Below are 16,980 nucleotides of genomic sequence, written 5' to 3' on the forward strand. Positions count from 1 at the left end.
CGACAACCTGGGCATGTGCCCTGACTGGGAATAGAACCGGCGACCTGTTGGTGCATGGGTCAATGCTCAATTACTGAGCCACACTGGCCAGGCCAGACTTACATATTTAATGGAGCGCTTTGGCTACTCTGAGGTGCGAAGACTGCAGTGGGGAAAAGCGTTACAAGCAGGGAAGACAGTTGGAAAACTACTGAAATAATTAGAGCAAGAGGTGACAGTAGTTTTAGCCCAGACAGTGGAAGCGGTGAAAAGTGGTCATGTGTTCGTATTTAATGAAGGTGGTGCCTAGAGAATTTGACATAGGGTGTGAGAGAGGAGGAGTCTGAATGACTCCTTGAATTTGGGAGTGGGTGGTCTCAGAGGCCCCATCGAGCCCTACCTGTTCCATTTGCACCTGATATGTAATAGAAATAGAAATACGCTGTTCCATATTTGAGACACAGACATTTCAAAGACCTGTGAAAAATGGAATAAGCCCTAGAATTTATAAACAAGTTTACTCATCTGGACTTCCAGGTTTAGCCTGAGGAGCACAAGAAATAATACCCAGTTGGGTTCTCTTCAAAAATGGCTTTGCTAATCACATGGACACTGAGTTGTGTAAATGACTAGATTTTGCTATTTGTGTTGGCTAGTTAACGCTTAGTGCTACTTCCTTTCGCATGGGTAGAATATACAGAAAAGTCTCTGCTACACAACAAATTCCCCAAAGTTAGTGTTTTAAACAACTAATATTGTACAAACTATTGGTTTAGTGGGTCAGCAATTTGGGCTGGACTCCGCTGGGTGGTTTTTCTTACCTGGTTTATTTATATATTGCAGCCCTCCATTGGCTCAAAGGGCACTGGCGGCTAGCTGGGCCAAGTGTCTCTAACAGCCTCTCATGGAGGCTGGGTTACCACAGGGAGCAAGCAGAAGCTGCAAGATATTTTGAGGAGTAGCCTCAGAAGTCGCACAATGTAACATCTATGCTTTCTATCGATCAAAGCAAGTTACAAGGCACCCCATTAAGCTTCTCTTGATGGGAGGAGCAACAAAGAACTTATGGCCATCTAAGATATACCACGTGCCAAATCTGTAGTTCAGAGAAAGTATGAGGAATTGAATGTACACATTTTATATTGGCCTCCCTCCTTGCTCTTTTAAATGACCTATGTTTATTTGCACTTTGTTTGTTATTTATGTTATCTTGCTATATTTTATACACATTACAAAACTAACTTTAATACTGTTATTTATTATACCTTGATATAATTTACAACTTTTTACCTCGATACTTGAGATGATTTGTTTTAAAGAACTTTGCCTTTAGCTTTCTGTGAATTTCTATAGTACTCTACAGCTTCAAATGAACTCGAAGTTAGGTAACAAATATTTGAGGAGTTAGTGTTTTCCTATCTAGGTCTGGCTAGCACTCTCTCCAAAGATTTGTTCCATCTTCCTTCAGTGAGGAGGATGTTCCAGCATGTAAAGTGACAAACCACAAAAATTGCTTCAATGTGCACTATGGGAACATTCTATTTTAGTTTCATCTGTGACTTGATGGACTTTGAAACCTATCCTTTGGAAAGAAATAAAAACTCTAGAGGTGGTGGATTTAGGAAGAAACATGATCTTTTTGTGTGGTTTCCTTCTCCCAAGTACTGTAGCTGGAGAAGGAAACAGATCCAACAGTAAAAGGGAACGCTGATGTCCTTACCAACTGGAAAATGATATATGATCAGGTTTCTTAGATATCTCTCCTAATGTCTAACTACCAATTCCAGGAGACCTACTGCATTGTTGAAGACCAGATGCCCAGTTACTCAATTGACTTCTCTAGGCATGGGGGCTGCTGAAAAGACCTCTTTTTCTAAATAACTAGAAGAAATGTATTTTATTTTACTTTAATTTTTTATTGTTTTAATCCTCACCTGAGGACATTTTTGCATTTATCTTCAGATAGAGCGGGAGGGAGAAAGGGAGGAAAAGAGAGAGAGAGAAACATCGATGTAAGAGAGACACATCAACTGGTTGCACCCACACGACCCCAACTGGGGCCGGGGACAAACTGCAATCGAGATAGGTGCCCTTAGCGGGAACTGAACCCGGGACTCTCTGGTCCGCAGGCCGATGCTCTACTGCTGAGCCAAACCAACCAGGGCTGTATTTTATTTTTAAAAAATTCACCATATTAACAAATGGCAGGATTTGGGTCAGAGCATCCCCTCCATTGCCAATGCCATGGCTAAAACCACTGTCCCCCTCCCACCCCGAAATTATTGCAATAGACTCCCACTGCCTTCCCAGCTTCCACCCGTGTCCCCACTACTGACTGCTCACCTCACAGTAGCCAAAGTGAAGCATTAATGAGGGGAGAAAAAAAAAAGTAAATTACCCTGACATTCCAAAGCTATGTTATCATAGATTCAAAAAGACAGTAGACAGGTTCAGTTAAGGTAAAGACTGACCTTTGTCAGGAAAGATACCGACTAGGACAAGCCTATCTGCATGATCTGCTTCTGGTTAGAAAGTTTTAATTTCAGACCATTTTATGTGGTTACTTTAGGTCTCTGAGTGTGTAAGGCAGCCACACAGGCCTCCCCTGACCTTGTCAGATTGAGTATGTGGCCTCTTTTAAGTCCACAAGTTATTCCAGCACTATTTGTATATTTTTCTTATAAAGGTTATTTATAAAATTCTGAGTAGTTAGATATTGCTTTTCTATTGCTGCTGTAACAAATTACTACAAATGTAGTGGCTTAAACGGCACAGGGTTATCATTCTATAGTTCAATAGGCAGAAGTCGGAGTCTGACACAGGTGTCACTGAACTAAATTAAGGCGTTGGCAGGGCTGCGGTCTCTTCTGGAGGTTGTGGGGGAGAATGTGTTTCCTTACCTTTTCCAGCTTTTGGAGACCACCCACATTTCTTGGCTCCTGGTTCTGTTGTGGGTTCGATTGCTGCCTCCAAAAAGATGCGCTCAAGTCCTACTTTCTGGTACCTGTGAACGTAAACTTACTTGGAAATACAGTCATGTGCCACAGAAGCACATTTCGGTTGAACTGCATATACGAAGTTTGGGCCATAAAATTATAATGAAGCTGAAATTTTCCTACCTGCTAGCGACTAGTGACGTTGTTGGGCGGGCGACCTCACAGCCTCACAGCCATCTTAACGTCATAGCCGTGTAACGTCATAGCGTCATAACGTCGTAGCCGTGGTAACGATGTAGCGTCATAACGTCGTAGCCGTGGTAATCATGCAACGCCAGGTATTACTGTTTGTGCCGGCTCAGCCTATCGATTGTAATGTTATCGGCTATAAATGCCTGGCCCATGAGCTTCCCACAGACACCCTGCCTTTCCAAACCAGTTAAAACTGGACTCACCTGTGTAGTTTTTATTGCGATTACACGATACCCTTCCAGCAATAGCCATGAGGAAACTTTGAGGAAAAAGCAGAGTTTCTCACTTACAGGCCCTGGAGTGTACAAAGTGTGTCAGGGGCAGACGGGAGGTCAGGGGGCAGCGGTGGAGAGGGAGAGGGGTGGAGCTCTCCCTGTCTGGGGCCTAGGGTTCCGCTTTTCTTGGGGTTCAGGGTAAGGGCCTAGAGTAGAGGCCTAGGTTTGTGTGGGACCACTCTTTAATGATGAATTTTAAACATAAGAGCAGGAATTTGAAGAATGGAAAGAGATAAAAACAAGTAGCCCAAATGGTCAATTATCAAAATCAACCAAGATCTCTAAAGCAAAGGGGCCTGTGGAGAGGGGCCTGGCTCCTTACCTCCCCTGCTCCTGGCAATGTGTTTATTAGAGATAGCGGGCTTTGAAATGGATGAACGCCTCCAATCAAAACAATCAACCCAAACAATCTAAGGCCAAGTCCGGCACTTGCATTACAAAAAGAAAAGCCTACTGTCAGGGCTCACACCTGTTTGTGATGGTGCTGATATAAACAGACCTACTGCACTGCCGGACTTATGAAAGTGTAGCGCATACAATTATAGTAGTGGCCTTAATCCAATATTATCGGTGTTCTTATAAGAAGAGAAGAAACAGACAACAAGGAGGGGAGAACGCCTGTGATGATGGAGCAGAGACTGCCTGCTGCAGCTGCAAACTAAGGACTGTCCAGGATTTCTGGCAAACCTCCAGACGCCAGGAAGAAGCAAGGAAGGATGCTTTCCTGCAGGTTTCAGAGGGAGCATGGCCCCACTGACACCTCGATTTCAGACTTCTAGGATCCAGAACTGTGAGTGCATTTTTATTATTTTAAGCCACCCCCGTTTGTGGTGCTCTGTACAGCAGCCCTAGGACACTAATGTTGCCTCCGTTACCGTCTTCCAGGCAAACGGTGATGGGTGGAGTCCTTTTCAAGTGCTTTTCTCTGATCCTTCTGTCTTCACATTTCTCTCTGCTCACAACCGGAAAGGCTGCTATAACAAAATACCATAGACTGCGTGGCTTATACAAAACAGATTGATTTCTCATAGTACTGGAGGCTGTTAAGTCCAAGATCACGGTGTCAATGAGACCCTGCTTTCTGGTTCAGAGACAGTTGTCTTTTTGCTGTGTCCTCATGTGGAGGTACGGGACAAGGAAGCCCTTTGGGGTCTCTTTTATAAGGGCACCAATCCCATACATGAGGGCTCCAGTCTCATGACCTACCACCTCTTAAAGGCCCTACTTCCTAATACCACCACATTGACAATAAGGATATCAACATGAATTTTAGGGAGAAAATTCAGTTTATAGCATATTCTTTGATTTCAGGGCTCATGTGATTACATTGGGCCCTGGACCGTTGTGCAGGCCAATTTCACCATCCTAGGGTCCTTAGCCTTAATCACATCAACAAAATCTATTTTTTTGCCAGGTAAAGGAACATATTCACAGGTTCTGGGAATTAGGATGTGGACATTTTGTGGGTGCTGTTAGTTTGCCTATCATAACTTATGCTTTCCAAATCTTTTATAGTGAATTTTAAAAATCATTTCTAAATTCAGAAATTAAAAATAAATGTTATTTTAAAAAATCAAAGATTCTCAGATTGGGTAAAAAATATTGAACCAAGAAAATTCTTCCCATTAAGCATATAAAATAATATTAATAAGAAGCTCCAATCTTGAAATTACTATTTCTTTGTCAACTAGTTAATACATAGGAACATTACATGTAATTACTGTGTTTTGGTTTATTAATGTATATACATGTTAAGCTTATGATATTATATTTGACCAAATGTATGTTGCAGTGTGTTGCTGAATGTGTTAATTTTACAAAATTTCCATATTTTATAGGGTGTTTACCCAATCACTTTATTATGAATAAAGTACAGGTTTGGAGAAGTTGTATTATCCTGAAATAACTTTAATCAATGTTAACTTTGGTTATTAACTTGGTGACAGATCTGTGTGTGTGTGTGTGTGTGTGTGTGTGTGTGTGAGCAGATACATTTAACACAGATTAAGAAATTATTCCTGCAGTATGACATCATAAGTGCAAGTCTCAGATCATCTTTTAAAGATGCTTTTTAATGATGATTTTTAAAAGCATTATAGAGAGTGACTTCTTTATGAAGATCTTTACTATACATCTATAGGATGAATTAAAGTAATTAACTGTCCTAAAACCATGCAAATGAGCACTGGTAGCTTGGGAAGGATTGGTAGTATAGCCTCATGAAAAGTGCTGTATCTCAAAACTATTTAGGTGACACTGGAGAGAGCATGCTTTGGAAATCTGTGTTAACTTATTTAAAATAATATAAAAAGTGCAGAACAACCCTGGCAAGTGTGATGCAGTGGTTAGAGCATCGGCCCTCACACCCAAGGGCCAAGGTTTCAATTTCTGGTCAAGGGCACGTACCTCAGTCTTAGGTTCAATCCCTGCCCCAGTTGAGGCACATATGGGAGACAACTGATTGATGTGTCTGTCACATGGACGTTTCTCTCTCTCTCTCTCTCTCTCTCTCTCTCTCTCTTTCTCTTTCTCTCCCCCCCCCCCCTTTCCATTCTCTCTAGAAATCAATGGAAAAAATATCCTCAGGTGAGGATTAACAACAGCAAAAAGTACAGAACATACATAGGTCAAAGATACATGCAAGGAATTTAAATGAAATTGGTTTGTAAAATGGGAGTGTAGAAAAATAAAGTATATTAAATCAATCTATTATCTTAGATACAGTATAATTTTAATAGGTATGTAACTAATTAGGTAAATAGAAAGTAAAAATTATTATTTTATACAATGCCTAACATTTCAGACTCAGCGGGGCCCACACCCACTCTTCCTCTCTTGTTTTAATTGTCTCAGTTGGGAAGATGGGGTCTTACCTTACCCTTGGGGTTGCCTCACACTCAGGCACGTGTGTTATTTTAGGAGGCACAATTTGTTTGAGGGCTTGTCAGGTGGCAGCTGATGGAGTCAGGACCAGGGCCTTGGAAACACAATTGCTCGTCCTGGCTCTCTGACCCAGCATGCTTTCTGTTTCCTCTTTTGAAGAGTGATCAGGCAGTCAGATTCCTTGCCGTAGAAATGGCTGCCGTTCAGAGGACCCTGGAGGGTCACTGACTGTCCCTTCATCAGCCCTCGAAAGGGACTTGAAGGAAGTGAGGGAAGTGGATGTTTGTAGTTTATGGACAAGATCTATGCTATAAAACAATTTTTTTTTTATTATTATTATCAACAGCAAAAGGCAACTTGCAGATATATAAACTTCCAGGGACATGGTTGATGTCTTTCCTCTATTTTGTTTTTGCTATAAAACAAATACAAGGACAAAGTTAGACACATAAAGTAGATAAAAACAAATTTAAAACAGACACCGGAAAGCATTTTTCTCCTATTCTGAAAACCATTTGTGTGTAGTGTAGCCAAGGAGACAAGGGTGAAGAATTAAACTGCCACGTTGCTGGAGAAATAGTTTGCTGACATCACTGGCATTGGAGAAGCTGGCTCCTCGAGATGTGAATTGGTTTTGTTAGGCCAAATGCATTTATTCTTTCAAAAATGTCTTGTGTAATTATTTATTCTACACAGAGCTTCACATGCATGTACTCAATCAACCCATGGGAACAGTTTAGCAGAATATTGCAGGAAAAGCACAGGATGACAGCATGGAAAGAAACTTAATTAATTAAAGTGCTTGACATAAAACTACAGCATTTGATTTATTTCTCTTCTACTTAGCTGTGCTATTTCCACCCTTCTTTTTGGACATAATCCTTGGAGATCATGAATGGTTCTTATTGCAGTTTTCCTTGGTCCTTTGTGAAATGTAGGGAACTTGCTCCTGGACAGAGCAGACCCCACCTTCCTCCACCATGTGCCTCAGAAAAGAGGCCTGGCTGGGGTTCACCTTCCTGGGACTGTGCCCAGTGCAGCCCTGCCCGACTCCATCTTGCCCAAACTAGAGAGAGGGGAGGATGCAAAAAAGAATGAATACAAGTGGCAAAGCCCTTGTGAACAGTGAACCCATCCTGAGTAGCTCCATTCTGGCTTAGCTATTAATGGTGATTGAGGGCACAGGAAATGGGATTGAGGAGAACAGGCTCCTACTTATTGACATCGTTATAGCAGATGTTGGTCTATTACGTGCCTTATATTCTAGGCCCTGTGCTTGGAGATTGCCGTACTTCTAATCCTCATGCCAATCCTAGGAGTAGGGTAGATAGAGTTCTTAAGGTGCAAGCAACAACTTACTCTGACAACAAAATTAACTGATTGCGAGGATAGCTCAGAGAATTCTGGAAAAATTGAAGATCTAGGCTTAAAAAGAAGATAGAATGGATCAGCTCCTGGGACTGAGGTTGCAGGGACAGACTGCCAATTTCATCGGGGTGCTGTTTGGATGAATGCAAGGGCTGGTATCCGCTTTTGTGTTATTCTGTTCACAGCTCAAATTCCAGGGAGAGAATGGAAACAAGTAGACATCGTTGAGGTCCTAATATGATAATATACGATGGTGGCTGGGTCATGACCTGAATAAAATTAGTATGTTATCAAAGAAAGAACTAGGAAAGGATGCTGGAAATGCAAACAAAAAAAAAAAAGCAGATGTGTCACAAACCGAGACTTAGAGAGCTTCGCATGACTACTATCACCCAGAAAATCCGTGCAGCCAGGACACAAACGCAATTCTTTTTGCTGCAATGGTAACCTTCCCCCCCCCACCCCCCTCCACCATTCCGCCTTGCAGGTCTACATGATCACGAACATGGTTTGTCTTGTCACTTACTGCAACAAAGTGACTAACGTGAAAGAAGAGATGAAGATTGGAGGCTGTGGCAAGGAGAAGATTTGATTTTGGCAGCAAAAAATTGTCATGATACTTTTCTCAAACCCTTCCTATCTGGGCATCTTGACACTCCTTTCTTCTGGTTTTACTCCTACTTCTCCACTTTCTCTTTATCTCAGATGCTCTGACAGCTCTTTCGATTCTATTTCTTAGATCTACGAGTTTCCCAGGGCTTGGTTCTAGATCTTCTTTTCTTTATCAAGTCTCATCCATACACCCATGATGCCTCGCTAGCTACCATGACAAGATCAAGTCCAAGTTGCTCAGCTTGAATTTTAGGATTCCTCATACCTGAGCCCCACACTACCTAATCTTATCTTGTTCTTCATGGTACCATCATTCAAGTCCCATTGGCCTGTCTTTTACTTATGTTCCAATATGCCATCTACATTATGACTCCCAACATTTGTTCAGGCAATTTTATCTTCTAGGAAATCCTTCCTACTCTCTGCCCTGTATCCAAATCTGCCTCACTGTACAAGGTCCGGCTCATCTCCCACCATCTCCAAGAGACTGTCTCTGCATTTCAATGACCACTCCCTTTTTCAAGACAAAGTCTGGGATATCCACTATGGCCCTTAACTGTATGCCATTTTATAATCTTATGTGGTTAGCCTGTTTCTTCGAATTGACTGTAAGCTTTTGCGGTGAAAATCTTTTGGGGACTGGGTAATAGATACCCAACAAATATCCATGTGGTCAGTTTGTTAAAAAATAAGAACTGTGTAATCTTCTAAGAGAAGTTATTGGGCCTCTTCTCTATTGGGCCCACACCACTACAGAAGAAACAGCATGTTCGGTCCAGCTCTGGATTGAGGGTCTTCTTCATGTCACAAATCCAAATCACAGTCAGTCTCTGCTGAATGGGCTGCCTCCGTACAGGGCTGCTGGGGTAGGACAGAGCAGGAGGAAGGAGAGAGGCCCAGGAGCGGAAACCGGGGCAGTGTACGCAGACCAAGGGGCTGCTTTTCTGACACATTTTCAGGACTCGGCCATTCACAGCCTCTCCTGCTATTTCATTAGTGGAACTCATACATGTAGCAGCAGTTGTCTGGGGAAGGCTGTTAATATTAACTTTCCCTATGGTTTGCTCTAAATATCATGTAAAGCATTTTCCTGTTTTCCTTTGGAAAATGTCTACACTACATCCTGACATTTAATCTGCAACCCTAACAGGGTGACTAATGTGAACTGTTGGTTCTTGGCTATTTCAAAAATAAGCCAACTTAATCTAGTAGTAATATCTTTTTTAGGCTCACGGGAAAAGGGGGAAAAAATGACAATTAAGCAACACAAGCAACCAGTGTGCTTTTCTTAAGCATTCTCAGTAAAACAAATGTATGTGTGTTTTTAAGTTCTGAAGGTCTGGTTTAAATAAAATGGTTAACCCTTTGCGAGCCGAGGCGCTGGTGTGCTTTCAGAGAGGTGTGGGACTTCGGTGGGGCCTTCTCCGTGGCAGGCACGGTCTTGGCATCTAGTGTGTACACAAACCTCTCGTCCATAGGCGGTTGGGAGCAGTTACAGAGGGTGGGGTAGACAAAACCAAAAGCAGTGCTTGAAGCCTGCTTGGAAAACATTTTTAGATTCAGTGTGAGCCAAAACCATGGGAACTGGCCTATATCCTCAGGGTTTAAAAGAGATCTAAATAGGCTTACCATGTAGTGGAAATACGACCAGCACCGGCCTACCACCGGGACACCAGGGCTGTGGTCTCCCCTCGGTGGAAACTAGCAGCACAGTTAGCTGGGCTACAACCCTGGGTTACAACCCAGTTTCCTCACTGGTAAATCTGAGGAGGTCTCTAAAGGCCATTCGAGCTCTGACATTCCAAAAGGGATGATCAGGTGTGTGTTCTGCTGCAGGTTCAGTTTCCTGGGGGCCGGTCGATGCAAGGGCTCTGGCTGTGTCGGTGGCTCAGGCTTCCAGGGCTGCAGCACCAGTGCAGTCCCTGGGCAGCAGGGTGGAGGCTGCAAAGGTTCAGGACCACAGGAGAGTCGCTGGAGGTACAGACCGCTTCGGAGGCATGGCCTGGATGCCCTTTACCTGGATGTGGTCCTACAGTTCAGAGGGAAGATCTGTTCCAGGGCCGAGCTTAGGAAAAAGCTGTGTGTGAATATGGGGGCTCATTCTTCCACTAGAGGTTATCATGACAGAGCGGGAGGAAGAGGAGGAGAAGGAGAAAGGGGGGGGAGGAGGAGGGGGAGGAGGAAGAGGGGGAGGAGGAAGAGGGGGAGGAGGAAGAGTGCTTTGTGTGCCAGGCCGGCCCTATGATGACTGACTGAGTGGCCTCTGGATCAATCCTCTCAACCAACTGTAGGGAAACATCAACCCAGGAGAGAAACCAAGGTTCAGGCCATCATGTAGCTTGTCCGAAGGCATGGGTTCAAACACAGGTCTGCCCAGTGACATCAGTGTTATGGGGCCCGAGTCACTCCTTTCTTCTCTCCCGTGTGTTTACAACTAATTGGATGTTCAAATCAACAAAAGTGCCCTGCACATTACACCAGGACACTCAGAAAACTCCTACCCACCTGTGCATCCAAAAGTGGCTGGAGAGGCTCTGAGAAGGGCTGCAGACCCAAGGGAGTCACTGAGCCTGCCCCACCCCCATGGGAGGTCTCTTTCTTTTACTTGCAAGGTGATACTGCCCCAGAAGTTAAAATGCTGAATTTTTAATGAGCTGTACATTACATCTCAGGATATCAACTGCTCTGTACATGTAAAGGATTTTCAAGGAGAATTAGGGTTAGAAACACATACTTCTTATTAAGTAAGGAAACCATGGCTTGGTATTTATTTGAGAAAGCAATCACGCTGAGAAAATAAATAAAGAAACCAGTCCCTCCCCCTCCTTTTTAAAAACATTGTACTGTATTTTCACCATTCTCAATGAATTTGTCTTTATCTTTAAACAGATTCCAGTAATCCCCTCAAGGTCCGCCCATGTGCATTAGACTCTGTCCGAAGTTTTTGGAGCATGAGAGAAAGTAGCTGTTTGAATCAAGTATGTACATTCTACTGTGAATTAGGAGAAGAATGGGCCACAAGCAGCAGAGAAAGACATGGACGGAACTGTCTTTCAAAGAGAAGGGAAATTTCAGATTTTCAGTCTATCTTGAAGAATTTATTTCTAAACTATTTAATGGAGCCAAAAGAAATTGCCATGTATTAGCTCAAACATGGCCAAATATGGGCGGTTCCACCTGGTTCAATTTAACAAATGAACTGACTCATTTCCCTTGAAGCATTAAGGATATTAACCTAAAGATTGAAGACTCAAATAGACAGATGCTTTGTAAATTTTCGTTGTATTTCCCACCCTCCACCCCACGCATTCATTATGTGAACCAAGAGGGCAATGAATGCAAAGAAACAAAAAACAAACCCTTAGACTATTTCTAAGGGACAGATTGCACGAATGATCTTGTTTGATATTCCCAGATAATGAAAAAGAGCAGGTGTTTGAATTGAGTGCAATTCTTCTGTATTACCCTGAGTTGTTTCCAATGTTCCTGTGCAAACATGACCGACTTTCATCTACCACAAGCAAGCAGCAAAGCCAAATTTTGAAAAGCTCCAATCTAAAAATGCTGGTTGAAAGCAAATTCATGTCAGCCAAAAACCCAGTTATTGCTTCCAAAACCTATCAGATTTGGTCTATATGTTAGGGCTTACATCATCATTTACTCTTGCGCAGTTTTCTGTAACTTAGCCGAAGTAATTTCTGAGGGGACAATGAATGAGAATGACGAAATGGTACATAATGTCTCATTAGCAGTTAATTACCAGAGAGACGTAAATTAATCATGAGTATGTCAGTGCTCACAGTATGAGAATTGCAGTAATGCTACTAGAGGTGCCCAATAAGGTTTCTTTCTGTGAAGGAGCCTCTTGGACTAGTCATTTCCTTCTAGTACACTCCTCCATGTAAAGTCTGTAAAGTCTCTAATGGTCTTTTAATTTTTTTTGTGTGTAAAGCCCCTAATGGTGTGGATTCTCTGTTCTTTTTTTTTTTTTACCCTCACCTGAGGACATTTTTGCATTTATCTTCAGATAGGGGGGGAGAGAGAGAGAGAGAGAGAGAGAGAAACATCGACATGAAAGGGACACATCGAGTGGCTGCCACCCACACGACCCCAACCAGGGCCGGGGACAAACTGCAACCGAGGTACGTGTGCCCTTAGCGGGAACCGAACCTGGGCCTCTCTGGTCCGCAGGCCGACGCTCTAACCGCTGAGCCAAACTGGCCAGGGCATAGTGTGGATTCTCAACCGTCCTCAAGAACACGTTAAAGCTATAGTCAGCATTTGACATCAGAGAAGTTTGGTTCCAGGTAATTTCCTATCACCGCGCTCACGCTGTACCGGTACCAGATGCCAGATGAAACCGAATCCGCACGTGGAAGCTTAAAGGATTCCCGAGGCAAATACATACTCTCCTTCCTTCCTGCAGCTCATTTCTGATTGGCTAAGAACAGTGCTAAGATGGTCATACTCTTTCCTTGTTCTTATTCCTCGGATGAGAAATGTAAGCACACAAATTCTCAAACCTTGTATCGAATTAACTTCTAAGACGTTTGTGTCCTCATTTCCACAGTGTATCGGAACTGAGTTTGTGTTCAGTGACTCGTCACCTCTAGCCAGGTCTCCACTGAGGAAAAATGTGGGACACTGCAAGAGATTGGAAGCTTTGGATGATTTGGGGCAAAGATACTTTGGCTGGGGTACGCCTACGTACTTTTGCTTAAAATCTCCAGTTCAGGAAAACCCCGGGGAAGGAAGCAGAGACTGACTCCTTCACGGGTGGTTTAGGGTGCTGTCGCACCACGGCCCTCTGTGTGAGGATGAAGTGGAGAAATCCCGGGGTCTCTAGAAGGTGGGTCCTAGGAGCTTCGCCTCTGTTTGAAAGTGAATTAGCTGCCGTGACTGCCCTTCCATTTGAATGCGACTTGAAGTTGTGCTCAGGGCTGAACACTGCTGCTAAGTTTGTGTCACGGATTTGACAATGTCCCCTCGCCTTCCTGTAAATGTGCCTGGTTCTCCTTCTGGTACTTTCTTTCACACAGGTCCCCATAAGGCAAAGCCCCCAACCCCTTCCACAAAAACCACAGGGGGTGTAGTCCCCATGAAACTCTCAGCCAGAAAACTACCCCAAAATAAGCTTTATTGCAAGAAAAGTGTCATATTTGATACACAGACCTCCAAAAACAAACAAGACCCCAAACCATAAGTTTTTCCTCACAAACACTTGATTACAAATTTACACTGTGTCTTTTTTTTTTTTTTTTTTTTTTTTTTTAGTTATTAAAAGAAAACAAAGCAAAACGAACCCCAAACTGGATATAACTGGTTACTAATCTTTGGTCAGCACAGGTGTGAGAGGAACAACCCGGAGCCTGCATGTGCTTTGGGCCATTTCACATGTGAGGTTTGGTCACTGGTCCAGGGACAGGTTCTTGGGTTGAGAAGAACATGGAGACATATTCTTATTATAGCACATTCTGCTACAATATCTTTTTAAATGACTAAAGCAAACTAAAAATCAATTCATTGTACAAACATCTTTCATACACAATAGGCTATGATAAAACGAGGCATATGGTGTATAACTACAGTATTAATGAAAATTCTAAAAAAAAAAAAAAAAAATGGATTTAAAAAAACAACAACATATATTCCTTGGCTGTACTGCATGATTTGTTTGCACATATGGCAGTCCTGAAATAGCTTGAACATAATAAATGCACCATTAATCTAAGACAGCACCAAACACGACAGAACGCCAGGTGTTCCTTTTCAAAGGAACGGCAGTTCTTCAGCTGCCTACAGTACCACAAGTACGCAGCACACCCTGGGTACGAATGAGGTGTTGTGGGGAGCACATGTGCTTCCTTGAGGTTATGAGAAGGAAATACAGTACGGTTTGGCCTGCAACGCTACCGGTCTCACAAGCAGTCAAGGTATTTTGCTACAGTGTCGTGCTTCTTCATTGCCTGGTGTGTCTGGTCATGTGAGACATCGTCACAACGAGCTGCTCTGGCTTTGATCTCCTTCGTAAAGGACCTAATGACATTTCCGTCTTTTAAATTATTGATTACGCTGCCCATTCAGCTCTGTGAGGCTTTCTTTAAAATAATCAGATGTGTACCAGTTGGACGACTGGCAGAAAACCAAAGGAAACATCTCTTGAATCTACTGAATTTTTAAAAAGCACCTCTAAAAGAAATAGCTCAAATTTATAAATCTAAAGAAAAACAAGTGAGTTTCCCTTTTTTGTTTACATAGTTTGTTCATTTCTCCATATATTACTGCATTAAAAATAAATAAACATCTATATTTTTTTTTAATTAGCAACTATAGCAAAATACCCAAAGTGTTACAGACTGCTAACAGGAAAAAAAAAGCTCACATTATTTTTGTGCATTTAGTGCCATATGCTGATCTCTTGAACATTTAGGTCTTTTTTTTTTTTTTTTTTTTAATATATTTTAAAGTGAAGTTATATAAAAAATACAGTAACCACGGTTGCCTTTGTACTCAAATCTTTGGCCACACCAGAGTCTAAATTATCCCTCCCTGTGAGGGTCAACATTCTGAAGTCTGAGACAGGGAGGAAAGAAACAAAAGTTGTCTTTTTTTTTCCTCTTTAAAATTAGTCATTGATTCCCAAAGGCTTCTGAAGGCTGGCTGTGCAGGGATTTGAGCCTGGAACCAAGTCTGTAAGTGTTAATAGAGTTGAATCTGCAGCCTCATTCTGAGAGCCTCCCCGAGTTCCCCTAGGAGGTAGTCGTCCTCATTGCTGTCTTCCAGTTTCTTAAGCTCCTTCTTCTTATAGAGAGGGATGCTAGAGATTTCCAGTGTGTACGTGCCGGGCACCAGCTTCCTCTTGGCCGTGTGCAAGTAGCTGAGCCCGTTCCTTTGGTGGATGCGGAAGATGCCGTCACCGTTCCCTTGGGAGATGACATAGCGGACGTGGTTGTTGAGGGGCTCGATGGCGGGCATGAGTTCCAGGATGTGCTCCTTGGAGCCGAGGCTGGAGAAGTTGAACTTCATTCTCATGGGGCTGTCCATGTCGACGCTCGCCAGGCTGATCTGCTCAACCTGGAGAAAAAGGAGGAGACGATGTGGGAAGAGCTTCTGCAGCACGAGGAGAGGACAGGAAAGGGACTGGCTGCTGGGGTTGCGGCCACAGTGACGACCCATTGCTCCCCACCACGGCACTTTCCTTAGGAGAAAAGGTCAATTCCACAGGTGGTTGTTTTTTTTTGTTTTTTGATGAGTTTATGGAATATCATGCTTATTAATAACAAAGACAATTTAGAAAATAATTACAATTTTTTTTCCTGGAATCTAAAGAAGTGCAGCTGTAATCCAATCGCAGGGACTGTCCCCAGAGGAATCTGCCTCCGTGGGCCTGGCTTGAGTGGTCAGGCCGCAGAGCACAAGCGGAGTGTGGGAGCGTGTTTGCTAAGAGCCGTTAGTGCAGGGGGTGGGGGGCCTGCCGTCCTCAGAGCTCGGGTTTGAACCCGCTTTGGGGAAAGCCAGTGGGTCCAGATAAACCAAGTCTCACTTGATCAGAGGGATGGGAGGTACGAATGTTATCTTAGTAAGAAAGGCAGAAACAAAACAACAACAACAAACCAACCAGTGCTTTGATTGGTTAAGTAAGAACTTGGCTACAGGGGCCCAGAGGGCCCATCACTGTTCAGACAGGCTAACCCCCCAACTACCACAATAAGAAGGCTTCACAGACTGAATTTCTGGATTTGGGTACTTGATGAACATCTCAATGGTCGTATTTAAATCAGTTAGGTACCTTAGTCTACTTGAGGGAAATGTAACACTGGCCTATTTATTATTATAAAATAGAATCAGAGAGCTTTTGACTAGAAAAATCTCATTTTACAGATAAAGTTTCTGAGGCCCAGAAAACTGAAGCAAGTTGCCCAGTTCACACAGGAACATTAACAAAGGAGGGTGGCGCTATCTCTGATCTCTGGGGAAATCACGGACATCTCTGGACATCACCCAGTGACATTCACTGAATGTAACACACAGGCCCAGGCACCGTTCTAGGCACTTCAGGGTCAGCTCAATCCTCCTATCACCCTTCAGCAGTAAGTATTTTTAGTCCTTTTTTTTTTTCCTTTGAATCCTCAACCGAGTCTATTTTTCCGTTGATTTTCAGATAGAGTTAAGGGGTAGGAGAGAGAGACATCGATGTGACAGAGACACATTGATTGGTTGCCTCCTGCGTGACCTGACCAGGTCTGGGGAATCGAACAGCAATTAAGGTACGTGCCCTTGACCGGAATTGAACCCGTGACACTTTGGTTCATGGGCCGACGCTATAACCACTGAGAAAACTGGCCAGTGGGCTATTCCCATTTTATAGGTGAAAAAATTGAGGAAGACAGGGGTTAGGTGAACAGGCCCCATGTAAAATGGGTAGCGAGTGGGAGGGCCAGTCCGTGGCTTACCCCTTAAACCTCTCCACTAAAGGCTATTTACCACCAAGAAACACCAGCAGCAGGCCACGCAGATCCTCAGTTCCTTAAAAAATTCAAGTTATTTGGAGATAACATTTCTATGGGAGAAACACCTAACTTATAAATGTCGCAGAATTTGAGACCTAGTTGGCTTACCTACTGAAAATGAAAATCAACCTAGTTTACTACGGATGCATAAAACAGAATTGGACA

The 16,980-nt window shown here is 43.1% G+C and overlaps 1 protein-coding gene across 1 annotated transcript in view; it reads right to left on the reverse strand.

The window, feature by feature from the left end:
• Positions 1–13,425: 13,425 nt before the first annotated feature.
• FBN2 (fibrillin 2) overlaps positions 13,426–16,980 on the reverse strand; it is a 262,104-nt gene continuing 258,549 nt past the window's right edge. The window contains exon 65 of the mRNA XM_036279132.1: positions 13,426–15,379. Coding sequence (XP_036135025.1) covers positions 15,005–15,379 — 375 coding nt within the window. The 3' untranslated portion in view covers positions 13,426–15,004. The remainder of the gene's footprint in view (positions 15,380–16,980) is intronic.

This window comes from Molossus molossus, unplaced genomic scaffold (genome assembly GCF_014108415.1).
Source record: "Molossus molossus isolate mMolMol1 unplaced genomic scaffold, mMolMol1.p scaffold_m16_p_3, whole genome shotgun sequence".
NCBI classification, from domain to species: domain Eukaryota; kingdom Metazoa; phylum Chordata; class Mammalia; order Chiroptera; family Molossidae; genus Molossus; species Molossus molossus.